This window comes from Suncus etruscus, chromosome 15, assembly GCF_024139225.1.
Source record: "Suncus etruscus isolate mSunEtr1 chromosome 15, mSunEtr1.pri.cur, whole genome shotgun sequence".
Classification (NCBI taxonomy): domain Eukaryota; kingdom Metazoa; phylum Chordata; class Mammalia; order Eulipotyphla; family Soricidae; genus Suncus; species Suncus etruscus.
Window position 1 is genome coordinate 89744347 of NC_064862.1, and position 18231 is coordinate 89762577.

At 52.8% G+C, this 18231-nt stretch overlaps 2 protein-coding genes, 1 long non-coding RNA gene and 1 other non-coding gene across 4 annotated transcripts in view; all 4 read left to right on the forward strand.

Annotated features, from left to right (window-relative positions):
- The window catches only part of LOC126029669 (complement C3 alpha chain-like), a 40326-nt gene extending 34164 nt beyond the window's left edge, over nt 1–6162 (forward strand). The window contains exon 13 of the mRNA XM_049787982.1: nt 5955–6162. Coding sequence (XP_049643939.1) covers nt 5955–6087 — 133 coding nt within the window. The 3' untranslated portion in view covers nt 6088–6162. The remainder of the gene's footprint in view (nt 1–5954) is intronic.
- On the forward strand, nt 318–2231 carry LOC126029690 (uncharacterized). The gene is made up of 3 exons (XR_007503035.1): nt 318–404; nt 1400–1490; nt 2191–2231. It is a non-coding gene; the product is annotated as an uncharacterized LOC126029690 (long non-coding RNA).
- Nucleotides 6163–6691: 529 nt separating the features above from the next.
- Nucleotides 6692–6798, forward strand: LOC126031632 (U6 spliceosomal RNA). Its single transcript, XR_007503465.1, has one exon. It is a non-coding gene; the product is annotated as a U6 spliceosomal RNA (small nuclear RNA).
- Nucleotides 6799–10192: 3394 nt separating this feature from the next.
- Nucleotides 10193–18032, forward strand: SHFL (shiftless antiviral inhibitor of ribosomal frameshifting). The gene is made up of 8 exons (XM_049788340.1): nt 10193–10477; nt 10987–11110; nt 11378–11427; nt 15180–15218; nt 15324–15473; nt 15815–15918; nt 16029–16150; nt 17812–18032. Exons 1-8 carry the CDS (start codon nt 10193–10195, stop codon nt 18030–18032), a joined length of 1095 nt encoding a protein of 364 aa, XP_049644297.1.
- The last annotated feature ends 199 nt before the right edge of the window (nt 18033–18231 follow it).

Here is an 18231-nt window from a genome sequence, read left to right on the forward strand (position 1 = left end):
CAGGGGTCCAGGCCAGGATTTAGGACTTTGCCCCAAGAGCAAAGAGTTTGCATCATCAGGGCCAAAATCATTCATTTTAGGCATATTGAGAAGCGTTCACAAGTGAGGCACAGGGGACAGCCACTTAGGATCACAGCTGGGGAGCAGGGGTAACATGGCAGAAGTCTGGGGAAATGCAGGAGGGCAGTTTTTGTACTGGGGACTTTGAAATGGTGCAAGACCTGCCCCCCCAAAAAAGAGAGAGAGAGAGAAGGAGGGAAAAAAAGCAAAAACAACATTTCTCCAGCACCACCTCCACCCTAAGCTGGGTAACCCCTCTAATTTTCTCTCCTCTTGTGCTGTAGTTAACCGACCTGGAAGACCTGGAGATTCAAGCCAGCGGCAGAGGGACCGGCACAGTCTCAGTAGGTCACAGGGTTCTTAGGGTCCAGCTGAGGAGAATTTATACCCCAAAACATGAGTGCAACCAGCTCTCACTTTAGCTGGAGACAATAAAACAAACTCTAGCCCTACCAGCCCCACATGACATAGTACGGAATGAAGGCTCTAGGCTGCGTCCAGTCCACGTTCGATCCCCAGCATCATAGAGGGTCCCCTAAGCACAGAGCCAGGAGTCAGCCCTGAGCACCGCCGGGGATGGCCCAGAAAGAAGCAAATAATAATGATAAAAAAAAAAAATTGAGCTTCAGTTTCCAAGAGATAATTACAGAGATCTGTAATCTGGATCTGCTTGCTGTGCAAGCAGCCAACTCATATTAAACCTGGCACTTCATGTGGTTCCCCTAAGCACCAGGAGGGGGGACACCTGAGCACAGAGCCTGGAGTAGGAGGCCAGAGTGGTAGCTCGCAGTGGTAGGACACTTACCTTGAATGTGGCTAACCTGGTTCTACCCCAGGTTCTACCCCAGGCATCCCATATGGTCTCCCAAGTCAGGAGTGGTTTCTGAGCGCAGAGCCAAGAGTAACCTCTGAGCACCTCCAGGGGTGGGCCTCAAAACAAAACAAAACAAAACAAAAAAAACAAATAAGGGCCGGAGAGATAGCATGGAGGTAAGGCATTTGCCTTAACTACAGAAAGATGGTAGTTTGAATCCCGGCATCCCATATGGTCTCCCAAGCTTGCCAGGAGCGATTTCTGAACGTAGAGCCAGGAGGAACTCCTGAGCATTGCCGGGTGTGACCCCAAAACCAAAAAACAAACAAACAAACAAACAAAACAGCATCTGGAGTAGCCCCTGAGCACTGTTGGGTGAGGCTCAAAGCCCCAAACATATACACAAAGAAACTTCTGTTTTGTTTTGTTTTGTTTTGATAGAAGTAGTCTGCAAGGTGAGGGGACACCCCTGGGCAGTCAGGGGAGGAAGGAGGTCTGAGTTCTGATGTTGTCCTGGTCCCATAGATCCTGACCGTGTACTACAAGTCTCCTGAGGCCAGAAAAGACACTTGCAACCTCTTCCACCTAAATGTGACCTTCACCCGCACTGAGAAACGTGAGCCTGCATTTAGGGAACACGCACCCATAATTTTCCTCTTTTTTTTTTTTATTTGAGCCACACCTGGCGATGCTTAAGGGTTATTCCTGGTCCTGTGCTCAGGAATCATTCCTGGCAATGCTCAGGGGGACACTATGAGATGCAAGAAATCAAATCCGGGTCAGCCACATCCAAGGCATGCTGGACTGTGCGTTGAGATCTTGTGCATCTTTTTTTTTGTTTTTTTTTGGTTTTTGGGCCACACCCAGCAGTGCTCAGGAGTTACTCCTGGCTCTACGCTCAGAAATAGCTCCTGGCAGGCATGGGGGAACATATGGGACACCGGGATTCGAACCAACCACCTTTGGTCCTGGATCGGCTGCTTGCAAGGCAAACGTTGTGCATCATTTTAACTGTGGTGCTCAACAGTGGTGAGGGGTGTCGTACCTCTTTTTGGGGTTACTCCATGCCCCCATTGCCTGTGTGAGCAGAAATGACATCCAGAGAACACAGACAACAGAGCAACTGGTGGAATGGAGCTAGAGGGAGGCACATGGCAGCTCTGGGCCTTGACCTCTGACCCTTTGGTTTGCATGACTCCTGCTCTCTGAGCCGTGGAGCCTGGCCCAGGGTTGGGTCCCAGCCAGCAGGCTCAGGAGGCCCCATTCTCAAAGTTATTGGAGCACCCAGGCCCTAAGTACCTGCCTTTCCTCTGCAGAGAGCAGGACCGGGGAAGAGACCTACCAGCTGTGGATAAGAACAAGGTCGCGGAGCGCCAGGATTTGGGGCTGGGCAGAGGAAGACCCAATTTCTGAGGATCCATAGGGACCCCTTAGCAGCTCCTCCTAATGACGTTACATTTCATTTGGTGGAGATTTTTTCTGCCTTTTGTTTTTTTTTTTTTCTGGCCAACAGTGCTCAGGGCTGACTCCTGGCCCTGTGCTCAGGGATGGCTCCTGGTAGCATTAAAGGGGGACCCCCCTGAGATGTTGGAGCTTGAACCCAGTGCAAGTCAAGCACCCTCCCCACTGTCCTGGCCAGTTCTGTCTCCCCACATCTGCCTTTCACTCCACTTCCCAGCCTGCCCACTGTCCGGCATTCTTTCCAGGAGGGAGAGCTGAGTCGTGTGACCAGATGCCCAGGGCTGTTCCCAGCCCCACAGGGCTCTCCCCACCTGTATCTGAGATTGGATTTGGGGACACAGCTGAGATCAAACTCAGAGAGGCCCTCCCCCTCCATGCCTGCTGATACAACCTGTAGGCAGAGACAGATAGTAACCAGAGTAACTGCCAGGAATTCATGACTGTGTGTAAGGGCGCTGTGCAAAGGGCTGGTAGCAAGAAAGAGATAAACAGAAAGGCAAGAAAAGACAAGATGTTCAGGGAAAACTGTTTAGCAAGCATGCAGGGTCTCAGAAACCTCATGTCTGGGGCCGGAGCAATGGTAAAGCGGTAGACATTTGTCTACCCTGGACGGACCCCGGTTCGATTCCTGGCATTCCATATGGTTCCCTGAAACTGCCAGGATCTATTTCGATTTCTATACACAGAGCCTGAGCGCTGCCAGGTTGATCTAAACCCCACCCAAAAAAATACCCTTATGGCTGCATGTTTGAGGGGTATGGAAGAGTGATAGGGGTAAATAGGGGGATTGGGGATGGGTCTATCACACCCACCTAGCAGGAACCAGAACTGTGAAACCCTCAGGTTCCACGGAAAAGAAGATGTGGCCAGGAGCATCATGGAGGTTACCCTGCTCACTGGCTTCTACCCCAACGAGGAAGATCTCAAACAGGCAAGAGAGTGACTAAGCAGTGGTTCGCCCCCCCCCCCAAAAAAAAAAAAAAATCCTGGCTCTGCTCTTGCCTCAGCTTCCCAACTCTGGGACTCCTTAGACATAACAGGGAGCCTCACACACACTGAATTTTCCAGAGCATGTATGCTGGGGTTTTTTGGGGGGAATCTCTGCTCTGTGTTGCCCCTCTGCCCCCAGCTCACCAGCGAGGTGGAGATGTATGCCTCCCAGTATGAGAACAGGCTGAGCTCCAACAACAGCACAGTGGTGCTCCACCTGGAGAAGGTGAGGAAAGAGCCTCTGCCTGCTTGCCCAGGTAGGTCAGAGAACCAGGGTCTGCCCATGACTTTCTTCCTGTCCCTCAGGTCTCTAACAAGGAAGATACCGTGCTGGGCTTCCGAGTGCACCGGCTGCTGCAGGTGGACTTCCTGCAGGCCGCCCAGGTCACCATCTACGACTACTACGAGCCCTGTGAGCAGCGGGGTCCGGTGAAGAGTGGTGCCCCAACCCGCCAGGATGCCCAGAGCCCATCGCCAAGGGCAGCCAGGGAGGGATGAGGGGCGTGGCCTCGAGTGGTCCTCTGGTGGGCGGGCCAGGAGAAATTAGCAAGGGGCGTGGTTTTAGGGGAAGAAGGGGATTGGGTGGAGCAGTGAGGCCTGCTTGGGGATTGGTTGGCTGGGAGAGCGGGTCCCTCCTGTGGGCGGGGCTTGACGGTGGAGAAGGGCGGGACCTGGAAGGACCACAACTTGGAGGCTGGGGGCGTGGCCTGGGCCCAATGGCAAGTTGCCCTGGAAGGCCTGCTGAGTCCAAACACTCCCGCTGACAGCCCGGAGGTGCAGCACTTTCTACAACCTGCCACAAGAGCGATATTCTCTGAGCAAAATCTGCTACAAAGACGTCTGCCGCTGTGCGGAGGGTGAGGTCCTGGGGATCCCAGGGCGATGACGGGCAAATGGGGTTCCAAGAACCCTTCCCCTGATCCGTAGTGTTTCTCTCCTGGGCTGCAACTGCACCAAAAAAAAAAGGCAGTGAATTAGGAAACCCCAGAGAGACAGGAGAGAAAGAAAACAGGAAAAATAATTAGACAAGTATTTTGTGGGTTGTTTGTTTGGTGTCCACAACCGGTGGTGCTCAGGGATTATTCCTGGTTCTGTGCTCAGAAATCACTCCTGGCTGGCTCGGGGACCCTATGGGATGCTTGGGATCGAACTCAGGTCAACTGCATACCAGGCAAATGCTCTTCCAGCTGTTCTATCACTCTTGGCCGGCAAAAAATGATTTTTAAAAGGAGTCCTGTGGGGAGGGTGTTTGCTTCACAGGCGGCCGACCCAGGCTAGATCCCCTTCATCGCAGAGTTCCAGGAGTGAGGGAGAGAGGCAGAATCAGGAGAGAAAACTTTAAATAAAAAAATAATAATAAATAAAAAAAAAGTAAGACAGAGCAATCCAGAGGGCCTTGGAAATGAAAGGGAGGAAGCCTCCCATCGAGTGAAGCCAAACCCGCTGGCCCCCACCTTCCAGAGCCGTGTCCTGCCCTGAGATTTAACAGGCAGATAAAGAAGGAGGAACTCCAGGCAGCTGCCTGCGAGGCCAGCGTGGACTTCGGTGAGTGCTAGGAGAGCCCTGGGGACTGTGGGCACACCTGCAAACCAGAGAGACCCCAACACTGTCCATCTCCCCCTTTACCGCTCCCCACCCCATACAGTATACAAAGTGAGGCTGGAGGATGTGGAGGCCTCAGCCGACAATTCAGACATCTACTACAACATGCAGCTTCAAACCATCATCAAGTCTGGTAAGTCAGCAGCCGGAACAATAGCACAGCATTAGGGCATTGCCTACCTAGCACGTGGCAAACTCAGGACAGACCCTGGTTCGATTCCTGGCATTCCACATGGTCCCCCAAGCCTGACAGGAGCGATTTCTGAGTGCAGAGCCAGGAGTAACTCCTGAGTGCAGCCGAGTTGACCCAAACTCCCCAGCCCACCCCCCAAAAAAAAAACCTGATAGGTCAGGATAGGTGTTTGCCTTGCACACGACTGACCTGGGTTCGATCCCCAGCATCCCATAAGGCCCTTTAAGCCTGTGTGCAGAGCCAGGAGGAACTCCTAAACATTGCCAAATGTGGCCCCAAAACAAATAAAGTAAAAGACAGGACAAGAGAAAGTACAGTGGGGAGAGCTCTTGCCTGGCATGCGTGTGACCCGGGATCAACCCCTGGTACACCTGTTCCCCCCAGAAAAGACCATTTCTGGGGAGTCTGCAAGCTGTGCACAGTCACACACCCCTTGTCCCCCAGGCTCGGACATGGTCAAGCCCCTCAGCAAGAAGAAATTCCTCTCCCACGCCACCTGCCAGGATTCACTGGCGCTCCGAGAGCATGAAACGTACCTCATCATGGGTCATGTGACTGACATATGGACGGTCCAATCTGAGTGCGTGAGAGGCCCCCCTTCTTCTCCCTTCTCCCATCCCCTGTCCCATCATCAGGAGCAAGAATCTTCCTGCTTCAGGGGCTGCCCTGCAGGGCGGTCCAGTTTGTACACTACACAAGTCCAAAGACCATTTGACCATTCGTGGTCAAGTCTATTTTCTACCCACAGGCAGGATGAGGGGGGCGATCTCCACACCCTTGGGTGGGGGACCAGGTGCTCCTCATCTTACATTCTATCCCCCTACCCTGCCACAGCAACATCTATATCCTGTCCAAGGATACGTTCATTATGCATTGGCCAGGCAAGGAGGATGTAGACAAGAAGGACTTACTGGCAGAGCTGGAGGAATTCTCTGAATACATACATCTCTATGGCTGCATGTCCTGAACCCCCCCCACTGGGCCTGGACCCCCCCAGGGAAGCAGCTGCACACTCACCAGATTTTCTGCGTTTATCTCTCAAGCAAATACCCAGATCCCCAATGTCTCCTCCTGCGCCAACCTTCAACCTGTCCTACACTCCCCACCCCTCGGAACTTCACTGCAATTTCAGGGTCTCCTTTGTGCTCTCCACCCCCTACACCTGTTCCCCAATGTTTCCCCTCCCTCAACTTCCTATTTTCTTACCTGGATGGGAGGGGTCTATGGTTCGTAACAACGAAGGGGTTGCCTCAGGGGGAGAGCAGGTCAGAAGGAGCTGGAAGAAGAGGCTGCAGAGGGAGAGAGATAAGAGACAGCATGGATGCAGAAGCTGTTTAGCTTAGAAGCCACACATGGTGGTTAGGGCCTTATAATAAAGCTTCATGTCTCCAGAAATCTACTGACTGGCTGTGGGTCATTTCCTCACTGTTACTCTGATACTGGGCTAGCCAAGAAAGGCCTCACCATCCATCCAACTAAAGGATTTTAAAATTAATATTTAATACACCCCCATACTCTAAGATCCGTAGGGCTTGAACATATCTTCATTGCTCTGTTTAGACATTTTTGGGGTGCTCGCTTCAGCAGCACACATACTAAAATTGGAATGATACAGAGAAGATTAGCATGGCCCTTGCACAAGGATGACACACAAATTCGTGAAGCGTTCCATATTTAAAAAAACAATCTTTGGGGCTGGAGTGATAGAACAGTGGTAGGGCATTTGCCTTGCACGCAGCTGACCTGAGATGGAATCCGGTTCCATCCTCTTCATCCTTTATGGTTCTTTGAGCCTGCCAGGGGCAATTTCTGAGTGCAGAGCATGGAGTGATCCCTGAGCACTGCGGGTGTGGCCCAAAAATAAATAAATAAATAAATAAGGTCCTTCCAGGGCCAACTATCACACCGGGGAGTAAGAGAGAACTTGCTTTGTTTGAGCCAATTCCAGTTTTATGCCCGGAGACCCAGATGGTTGGGGGAGCCCCAGTAGGAATTACTCATGAGCACAGACCCATAAAGAGCCCCTGAAAACCACTGTGTATGTCCCGACATCCACAAAGAAAAACCAAATAAAACAAAAGAGCAACAGACATTGATAATGCATCAGTGACCGCTAAGTCTATTAGACTGACTCCAATTCACATCTCTGAGGAGTGAAGCCAGAGAAAGTGGCTAGTGGAGGCCTGAGCCATGGCACTGCCAGGAGGGCCCTTGCCTTGCAACAGCGGACTGGGTTGGATTCCCCGAGCCTACCAGGAGTGATTTCTGAACACAAAGCCAGCAATAACCCCAAAACTCTGTCGGGTGTGACTCAAAAACAAAACAAACGAGCCTGGAGAGATAGCACAGCGGCGTTTGCCTTGCAAGCAGCCGATCCAGGACCAAAGGTGGTTGGTTCAAATCCCGGTGTCCCATATGGTCCCCCTGTGCCTGCCAGGAGCTATTTCTGAGCGAACAGCCAGGAGTAACCCCTGAGCCCGCCAGGTGTGGCCCAAAAACTAAAAAAACAAACAAACAAGGGGCTGGAACATTGGCACAGTGACAGGGCGTCTACCTTGCACATGGCTGACCCAGCACGGACACCGGTTCGATCCCCGGCTGTTGAAAAACATATTAATTATTGAGTTCTGGATGGTGATGGGTGATGGTGAGATGGATGGTGAGGCCTTTCTCCTCCAGTCCGGAACAAGCACCTGCAACTCCCTCCAGCCGCTGGTCTCAGGGTGGCAGTGAGGAAATGATCCATAGGCAGTCAGTTTTGAGGAGACATGAAGTTTTATGCAATGCCCTAGCCAACAGGTCTGGCTTCTCTCATAACCTTTTTGTTTCTGTTTTTGGGTCACACCTGGCAGCGCTCAGGGGTTCCTCCTGGCTCTAAGCTCAGAAATCGCTCCTGGCAGGCTCAGGGGACCATATGGGATGCCGGGATTCGAACCACCGTCCTTCTGCATGCAAGGCAAATGCCCTACCTCCATGCTATCTATCCAGGCCCATCTCTCATAAACTTTTAAGCAGCCTATTTCAGGCACAGAGCCTCTCACTGACCCCCCTGAATTCCCCTTCTGCCTCTCAAGGTGAGCAAAACAGGAAGTTGGGGGAGAGGAGTAACATCCCCAAGCCAGAAAAATTTCTGAGCACATAGCCAGGAGTAACTCCTGAGTGTCACCGGGTGTGGCACAAAAACAAAACAAACAAACAAGTCTCTTTACATAATGAATGACGTTGGAGCTGAAGGGAGAGCACAGCAGAGAGGGTACTTCATGTTGTCCCATTGACTCAGATTTAATCTGATTTAATCTTCAGAATCCTGGAGTCCCCAGAGTGCCCCAAAGAGTGATTCCTGAGTGCAGAATTAGGAGTCACCCCTGAGCATCACCAAGTGTGGCTCCAGAAATACAAACGAAAAATATAATTTTCAGAGACAAAAGAGAGGAGGGCTGGAAGTTCCAGCTCACTTCATGAAGCTCACCACAAAGAATGATGAGTGTAGTTAGAGAAATAACTACATTGAGAACTATCCTAACAATGAGAATGAATGAGGGAAGTAGAAAGCCTGTCTCGAGTACAGGCGGGGTGAGGTGGGGAGGAAGGAGATTTGGGACATTGGGGATGGAAATGTTGCACTGGTGAAGGGGGTGTTTTTACATGACTGAAACCCAACCATAATCATGTTTTTAATCAAGGTTTTTAAATAAATATATTAAAAAACAAAAGAAATATAAATGGGCTGGAGAGATAGTGCAGCGGTAGGGCATTTGCCTTGCAAGTGGCCGACCCAGGGACGACAATGCTTCAAATCCCGGCATCCAATATGGTACCCGAGCCTGCCAGGAGCGATTTCTGAGCAGAAAGCCAGGAGTAACTCGAGTGCCGCCAGGTGTGACCCAAAAAACAAAAGGAAAAAAGAAAAGAAAAGAAATTCAAACAAAAAAAATCCGCAAAACTTGGAAGACATTCATTTTTTTGTGGGGGGGGGGGTCACACCCTGCATTCCTCAGGGGTTACTCCTGGCTGTCTGCTCAGAAATAGATCCTGGCAGGACCATATGGGACACTGGGATTCGAACCAACCACCTTTGGTCCTGGATCTGCCGCTTGCAAGGCAAACGCCGCTGTGCTATCTCTCCGGGTCCAAGACATTCATTCTAACACACTTCTGCTGCTTGGCCTCTGAATGTGACAACCTGAGGCTGGAGTGATAGCACAGCGGTAGGGCGTTTACCTTGCACAGGGCTAACCTGGGACAGAGCCGAGTTTGATCCCTGGCATCCCATATGATCCCCCTGCCTCCCAGGAGCGATTTTTTTGCTTGTTTGTTTTTGGGCCACACCCTGCGGTGCTCAACCCACCAAGATTGGATTCCCCATCCTCCCTGAGGAAGGAATCAGCCAGCTGTAGCCACTAAAACTGAACAACAGCTTTACTTATTTCCGGTGCAGGTTCCTTAAAACCCTGGGGCTGCAGAATTTTTTTTCTTTTTTTTCTTTTTGGTTTTTGGGCCACACCAGCTCAGGGGTTACTGAGCTGTCTGCTCAGAAATAGCTCCTGGCAGGCACAGGGGACCATATGGGACACCGGGATTCGAACCAACCACCTTAGGCCCTGGATCGGCTGCTTGCAAGGCAAACGCCGCTGTGCTATCTCCTTCCCCACCACCCACAAACTTGGGGACCTGCACTCTGGCTCTGAACCTCCCACTACCTCGTCCACACTCAAGAGTCTTGGTTATGGGCCGGAGAGATAGTACAGCGGTAGGGCGTTTGCCTTTCCACGCTGCCAAAACGGGACAGACCCGGGTTCGAATCCCGACATCCCATACGCTCCCCAGAGCCTGCCAGGAGCGATTTCTGAGCGCAGAGCCAGGAGGAACTCCTGAGCGCCAATGGGTGTGCCCCCAAACTCAAAAGCCAAACAAACACTGCCAGGCCCCCACCCACAGGATGGAGCCGCCAAAGTCCCCATTGCACTAATTCCCTGGAGAGATGGGGTGTCTGGGATAAAGAGGGGCGCGCCAGATTCCCGCGGGGAGGCTCGGGGATGACGCCTGGGTTTCCCCGGGGACATATGACATAGATGACAGGCTCCAGGGATCTTGCCACACCGCGAGCACCGCCTAGTGCGCACCGCAGAGCGCAAAACCGGGTAGCCGGCAGGACGTGTGTGCCGGTGAGTGGAGAGGCGGAGCCTGCGGGTCCCCTCCCCGAGCACCCACCGCTCCCCCCGGTCCCACCCATCCCCGGGAATCGAAAGCGAAAGACGAGGAGGAAGGAGGAGCCGCCCACGTCCCGCCCCGCTCCGCCTAACGCGCGCGCAGGTTTTGGAGCCGCAGAGCGCACGGCATGGACGCCGCTGGGGAAGGTGAGGATCCCACAGCAGCCATGGTCCAGGTAAGAGTCCAGGTAGAACTTGGCATTGGGGAATTCCCGGGGAATTGGGGTGCGTCTCTGAGCGAGTGTCCGGGCACCTGGGCGCAGCGCAACCTTCCCTCCCGTGGGTGTGATTTTGGGGCGCGCGCCCCCTCGGGAATGATGCGGGATCGTGGTCCTCCGACCTCGGGGAGGTAAAAAGTGGGGGGCTCGGGTCAGGTCAGAGGGTCCGGATGGCGCCTGACCTGGTCCTCGCCCGGGTTGGCACGCCACTCGCAGCCCCGACGGCTTCCCGCTCCCTCCAGTGGGGGACTTTGGGTTTTTCCAGGAGAGGCCCCCGTGGGGAGTGGTGTGGGGGGGTGATGGAGGAAATCGAGGTAGTAGATGGCTGGGATCCAAGGTCAAGTTCAGGGCCTGGAGGGGCGGGAATGGGGAAAGGGGCGAGCTATTCCATGCACCCCACTGAGACCTCAATCCTCTCCCTCTCCCTCTCCATCCCAGCTGGAGAAAAGCATCCGGCGCCTGCGGGAGACTTTTCATGGGAAGGTCTCCCCCACATATGCAGATGTCCTGATGAGGAATTTCGACACCGACCACATCAACGTGGGGCGCACAATCGTGCATGGTGACTTTTGGGGAGGCCTCCACTACCAACCCTACCTACTTCGCCCTAGTTGTGGGCACAGTATGGGTTTGGGGGGGGGGTAACAGCGAGTGTGGGGAGGGCAGACAGGCGTATTTGGACCACAGGGAGTAAGTTCCCTGAGAATGTATCATGGAAAATGGTCCTGTTGGAGGTTCCTGGGGACCCCTAAAACTCTCCCAAACTGGGGGTGGGGCCGATTATGTAATAATGTGACCTGACCTGCCTTCTTTTTCCCCCACTTTCCAGAGGTCAAGCAGATGGATGACCAGAATCTGGGTAATAACCTCAACACCCAGGTAAACTGGGGTGCAGCAGAGAGACACACACACAGAGACACACGCCACCTCTACTGCTCCTGTCCGAACCCCATTAAATCTTTTTTGGAGGGGGATTTTGGGCCACAACCAGCAGCGCTGGGGTTACTCCTCTCTCTGTGCTCAGAAATCGCTCCTGGCAAGCTTGGAGGACCATATGAGATGCCGGAGATCTGTCCCAGGGTCTGTCACGGGTAGGCCGAGTGCAAGGCAAAAACCCTCCCAGCTATGCTCTCGCTGTGGCCCGTTTTTGTTTGTTTGGGAGCCGTGCCTGGCAGTGCTCAGGACTGACTCCTGGTTCTGTGCTCAAGAAATCACTCCTGGCAGGCTGGTTCCCCCCACCCACCCATATGGGAGTCTGAGGTCAAACTCAGGTAGGCCACATGCCAGGCAAAGGCCCTGTCTACTGTGCTCTTGCTCCAGCCCCCAACCCCCAATAATTCTGTGGGAGTCCAAGGTCCCTGTGTATAGCCACTGAAAAAACAAGAAAGAGAAAGGAGCAATTTGTCCCCTGAGGTCAGGAATGCAAAGAAATGGTGTCATTCTGCCCTCCCTTCCCCCACATCCACTACAGGAAGTCAGGGAAGACTGCCTGCAGGAGGAAGCACCACCCACCTTGAGAAGAGAGATTCCTGGCCAGAGAGTTGGGCTGGAAAGTGTCCTCCGGAAGAGGAATGAATTTATAACCAATGGGCTGAGCAGATGGGGGGCCTAGGGTGCAGACTGAATGTGAGTGAGGTTTTCAGGCCTAGCTCACCGCTCTTGCTTGCCCCTCAGCTGGCTTTGGTGTTGGAAATGGAAAGTCTGCCGGCAGAGTTGGGGAAGTTGTTACCCTTCATGTTGCTGGGGGCAGGAAGATTTAATATTAATATCAATATTAAATGTTAAAATATTAATTGATGTGCGGTGACACTCAGGAGTTACTTCTGGCTATGTGCTCAGAATTCACTCCTGGGGGCCGGAGAAGTAGCATGGCAGTAAGGCATTTGCCTTACCTGCAGAAGGACAGTGGCTCGAATCCCGGCATCCCATATGGTCCCCCGTGCCTGCCAGGGGTGATTTCTGAGCGTAGAGCCAGGAGTAACCCCTGAGCGCTGGCGGTGTGACCCAAAAATAAAAAAGTAAAAAAACTCCTGGCTTGGGGGACCATATTGGACGCCGGGGGATTGAACCCTGGTCCATACTAGGTAAGTGTGTGCAAGGCAGATGCCTTTCCGCTTGCACCACTGCTCTGCCCCCCCAGTGTGATTTTGTTTGTTTGTTTGGTTTTTTTTGGGGTCACACCCAGCGGTGCTCAGAGGTTACTCCTGGCTATCTGCTCAGAAATAGCTCCTGGGGCCCGGAGATAGCACAGTGGCGTTTGCCTTGCAATCCCGGTGTCCCATATGGTCCCCCATGCCTGCCAGGAGCTATTTCTGAGCAGACAGCCAGGAGTAACCCCTGAGCACCGCCAGGTGTGGCCCAAAAACCAAAAAGAAAAAAAAAAAAAAAGAAATAGCTCCTGGCAGGCAGGGGGGACCATATGGGAGACCGGGATTGGAACCAACCACCTTTGGTCCTAGATTGGCTGCTTGCAAGGCAAACACCGCTGTGCTATCTCTCCGGGCCCCCCAGTGTGATTTTTAATATTAAATGAAATATTCTTTTTTTTTTTGTTTTTTTGGGTCACACTGGGAGCACTCAGGGGTTACTCCTGGCTCTATGCTCAGAAATGGCTCCTGGCAGGCTCAGGGGACCATATGGGATGCCGGGATTCGAACCACGGACCTTCTGCATGCAAAGCAACTGCCTTACCTTCATGTTATCTCTCCTGCCCTAAATTACTTTTTTTAATTAAATACTTAATTTTATCACTGCAGATATGGTTCTATGGGTGAACCACCTCCCTCAGCCTACTCTCCATCTTTGGAGTGTTTTGTCTTATTTAGGGCCACACCTAGCCACGCTCAGGACTTACTCCTAGTTCAGTGCCTGGGAATCTGGGCTTGCAGGCTTGGGGGACCTATTTAGGATGGCGGGGATCAAACCCGAGTCAGCTGTGTGCAGGGCAAGAGTCTTAACCTGCTGTACTGTCACTCCAGTCCCTTGAATTTTTGTTTTGTTTTGGGGGCCATACCCAGAGGTACTTAGGGGTTCACTCCTGGCAGCACTCGCGGGACTCTATGGGGTGCCGGAGTTCCAATTTGGGTCTGCCATGTGCAAGGCAAAATGCCCTTCCTGCTACACTAGTGCTTTAGTTCCTTTTGAGGTTCTTTTAGTTTTTTGGGGGGAGGCCATACCACATGGTGCTCTGGAGGGCTCATTAGGTGCCGTGGATCGAACCCGGGTGAGTCGTGTAAGGCAAGCACCTTCCTGCTGTACTAAATTGATTGTTTTTTGGGGCACACACCTTAGGACTCACTCCAGGCAGTACTCAGGAGGGACCCTATGGGATGAATGGGATAAAATCTGGGCATGGGGCCAGAGCGATAGCATAGTGGTATGGCATTTGCCTCGCATGTGGCTGACCCAGGACAGATATTGGTTCGATCCCTGGCATCCCTTATGGTCCCCCGTGCCTGCCAGGAGAGATTTCTTTTTTTTTTTTTTTTTTTTTTTGGTTTTTGGTTTTTGAGCCACACCCGGCGGTGCTCAGGGGTTACTCCTGGCTGTGTGCTCAGAAATAGCTCCTGGCAGGCACGGGGGACCATATGGGACACCGGGATTCGAACCAACCACCTTTGGTCCTGAGTCGGCTGCTTGCAAGGCAAATGCTGCTGTGCTATCTCTCCGGGCCTGGCCAGGAGAGATTTCTGAGCTCAGAGCCAGGAGTAACCCCTGAGTGTCACCGGTTATGGCCCAAAAAACAAAAAATAGGCCCGGAGAGATAGCACAGCAGTGTTTGCCTTGCAAGCAGCCGATCCAGGACCAAAGGTGGTTGGTTCAAATCCCGGTGTCCCATATGGTCCCCCGTGCCTGCCAGGAGCTATTTCTGAGCAGACAGCCAGGAGTAACCCCTGAGCACCGCTGGGTGTGGCCCAAAAAAAAACAAAAACAAAAAAAAAACAAAACAAAAAAAAAAAACAAAAAATAAAAACCTGGACAGCCACTTGTGAGGCTAAGCACCCTCCCTGCTGTCCTGTCACTCTGGGACTCCCCCTAGCTCCAGCCTTGGGCCTCAGTTTTCCTCATCTGAGCAATGGAGCTAAGAGGTACCAACTTATCAGGAGGTAGTGAACCAGGTCTCTGGAGAAATGAGTGTTGCTTAGTTTGCTTCTTGTGGGGAGGGGTTATAGACATCCCCGGTTTTTTTTTTTTTTTTTTTTGTGGTTTTTTTTGGGTCACACCCGGCAGTGCTCAGGGGTTATTCCTGGCTTCATGCTCAGAAATTGCTCCTGGCAGGCACAGGGGACCATATGGGACGCCGGGATTTGAACCGATGACCTTCTGCATGAAAGTCAAATGCCTTACCTCCATGCTATCTCTCCGGCCCCTACATCCCCGTTCTTAAGAAGGTCTCTTTCGGGGCCGGGCGGTGGCGCTCGAGGTAAGGTGCCTGCCTTACCTGCGCTAGCCTAGGAGACGGACTGCGGTTCGATCCCCCGGCGTCCCATATGGTCCCCCAAGCCAGGAGCAACTTCTGAGCGCATAGCCAGGAGTAATCCCTGAGCGTCACCGGGTGTGGCCCAAAAACCAAAAAAAAAAAAAGAAAAAAAAAAAGGTCTCTTTCCCCCCACCCCACTATCTCCACCCAGGAGCCCCCAGAGAATATGAGAGAGAATCCTGAGATTCAGGTAAGCACTGCCATGGGAGAGGGGGACAGTTCAGCGGGTGCGACAAGGTGAGCCCTAATCTCATTCCCAAAACCCCTTCTGTCCCCCGCCCCCACCCCCCTTTAGGCTGTTGCTGAGGCCCTCATGCCGCTCACCGTGGCCAATGTGGCAATGTTCCAGAGGGCCCAGGAAGGGGTCATCGATTCCGAAGACAAACAGTTCGCCTGCCAAGACTGCGACAATGTGTGGTGGCGCCGGGTGGCAACTCGGAAGAAGGTGCCACTAGCCCTGCCCCTCCAAAAAAAACCTTCTTGCCAAACTTTCTCGGAGACATGACCCCAGATTCTGTTTTTTTTTTTTGTTTTTGGGTCACACACAGAAGGGCTCAGGTGTTACTCCTGACTACGCTCAGAAATCGCCCCTGGCAGGCTTGGGGGACCATATGGAATGCCGGGATTTGAACTACTGCCCTTCTGCACGCAAGGCAAACGCCCTACCTCCATGCTATCTCTCTGGCCCAGTGTCCCCAGAATCTGATCTCCCTGCAATCAAAGCCTCACCCCTGTATGTCCCCACAATGTGCTGCCCTCCCTCAAACTCTCCCTCTCTCCGTCCAGGTTTCCCGGTGCAGGAGATGCCACAGAAAATATGATCCCGTCCCTGAGGATAAGATGTGGGGTGTGGCCGAGTTCCTGTGTCCTAATTGCCATCATAGCTTCAAGTGAGGGCACTGACCCCCAGGGCCCCTCCTCCATCCATCAACCCTGGGGCTGGGAGTGGGGTGATGTTGGACCCACTGGGCCATGACCTGACACTCCTGTGTGCCCCCAGAGGATGGGCCCAGATGGGGAACGCTTCTTCTTGCTATCGGTGTGGTTTCCCTGTGTATCCTACGCGGATCCTTCCTCCTCGACGGGGCCAAGACAGGGAGCAACGCAATAGGAATAGGCAAGGTGAGCCCAGCCCCACCCCACCCCAGTCAGTGTTCCTATTGTGCTTTGGGAGGGCTGCTGCCCAGGTCTCGGCTAGTACTATCTGATGCTCCTTTGGCATCTTAAGTCTCTGGTTTTCAGGCAGGCCTTCAGGGGCCAGAGCAATAGCACAGCGGTAGCTATTGCACAGGGCCAACCTGGGTTCAATCTCTGGCATCCCATATGGTTCCCAAACTCGACAGGAACAATTTCTTTTTTTTTTTTTTTTTTTTTTTTTTTTTTTGGTTTTTGGGCCACACCCGGTGACGCTCAGGGGTTACTCCTGGCTGTGTGCTCAGAAGTCGCTCCTGGCTTGGGGGACCATATGGGACGCCGGGGGATCGAACCGAGGTCCTGTCCAAGGCTAGCGCAGGTAAGGCAGGCACCTTACCTCTTGCGCCACCGCCCGGCCCCAACAATTTCTGAGCATAGACCAGGAGTAACAGTAGAGCACTGCCAGTGGTGGCTCAAAACGAACAAACAAACAAACAAAAAACTGATCCACCTCCAGCATAGGGTGCCTGGGATCCAACTTAGAGCCTCTTGCCCCATCTCTGTGTCCCAGGTCCTGGGCAACCCCTTGATGGAGACTGTTGTTCCAGATGTGTCTACACACATACACACACCAGGTTCCCCTTGAAGGTATTCCATGTGCTTCCATCCCTCGTGCTAAGAATTCCAGCGCCATCAGGCACTACCCCCTCCCCTTTTTATTTCTCTTGTGTCCTGAATAAGATGCCCGGCCTCCCTACTCGTCCCTATCCATCACAGAGCCTAATATAATGGACTTTTGTTCTGGTTTTGTTTGGTTTTGGAGGTACACCTGGTGAGATCAGGGCTTACTCCTCCTGGCTCTGTCTGCACTCAGGTATCACTCCTGGCAGGTTCGGAGGACCCTATGGGATGCCGGGAATCGAACCCGGTTCTGCTGCGTTCAAGACAAACGCCCTAGCCACTGGCCTGTCACTCCAGCCTCCTCTGTTCGGTCAATACTTTCTTTCACTTGGTTTTTAGCTTTCGGGTCACATCTGGCAGTGCTCAGGGGGACCCTATGGGATGCTGGGAATCGGATCTGTTGTGTACAAGGCGAGCTTTCTCCCCCCAAACCTATCATTTGGCCTCCTTTTGTTTTTTTAAGTATATGTTACCTGTTTTCGGTGGGGGCTAGCTACACCAGCCATGGTGGCACTCAGGGCTTAGCCTTGGCTCTGTGCTCAGAAATTACTCCTAGCAGGTTTGGGGGACCTTATGGGATGCCGGGCACTCGGGCCTCTAGAGGCGTGTTTTTATCTGCTGTTCCCTGAGAAATTACTTTTTCTTTTCTTTTTTTGTTTTTTGTTTTTTGGGCCACATCAGGTGACGCTCAGCGATTACTCTTCGCTATGCGTTCAGAAATCACTTTAGGCTTGGGGGACAATTTGGAATGCCAGGGAGTCGAACTGCGGAGCCAGGGGATCAAACCACAAGCTGTCCTAGGTTAGCGCATGCAAGGCAAACGCCCTACCACTTGTGCCACTGCTCCGGCCCCTCGGGAACTTTCACCCGTTAATTTCAACCTGTGAATTTCACTTCCAGGAACCCCTATAGCTCTACCCCTTTCCCCTTCACACTCCCCCCTAACCCAGTATATCTTCCTCCCCCAGAGCCCCGCGTGCCAGGCATATATTGGCCGAACCCCCAGAACCGGCGTCCCAAGGTTCTGTACCCCAGCGAACTCCACATCAGCAGCGGATCCACCGTGGCCACTTGTGTGAGCCAGGGAAGCCTCATAGAAGACCTAGATAATCTCATCCTGGAGGACCTCATGGAGGAGGAGGAGGAGGAGGAGGAGGAGGAGGGAGAGGAAGGAGGGCAGGGGGAGTAAACTACACACACACACACACACACACACACACACACACACGTGTTTAGACCATATGACAGCAGCAAGTCTTTGGATAATTTTTGTTGTTTTGTTTTGGGGCCACACCCAGAAGTACTCAGAGATTAATTCTGGCAGATTTAGGGGACCATATGGGATTGCTTTGGTTGGGTCAGTCATGTGCAAGGCAAATACACGCACC

What these genes read in the sequence shown, in the direction of transcription:
- SHFL (XM_049788340.1), top strand. Translation starts at nt 10,193, where the DNA reads ATGACAGGCTCCAGGGATCTTGCCACACCGCGAGCACCGCCTAGTGCG. An exon ending in GTAATAACCTCAACACCCAG is followed by an intron (nt 11,428 to 15,179) that starts GTAAACTGGGGT and finishes ATCTCCACCCAG; the next exon opens with GAGCCCCCAGAGAATATGAG. An exon ending in AATTGCCATCATAGCTTCAA is followed by an intron (nt 15,919 to 16,028) that starts GTGAGGGCACTG and finishes GTGTGCCCCCAG; the next exon opens with AGGATGGGCCCAGATGGGGA.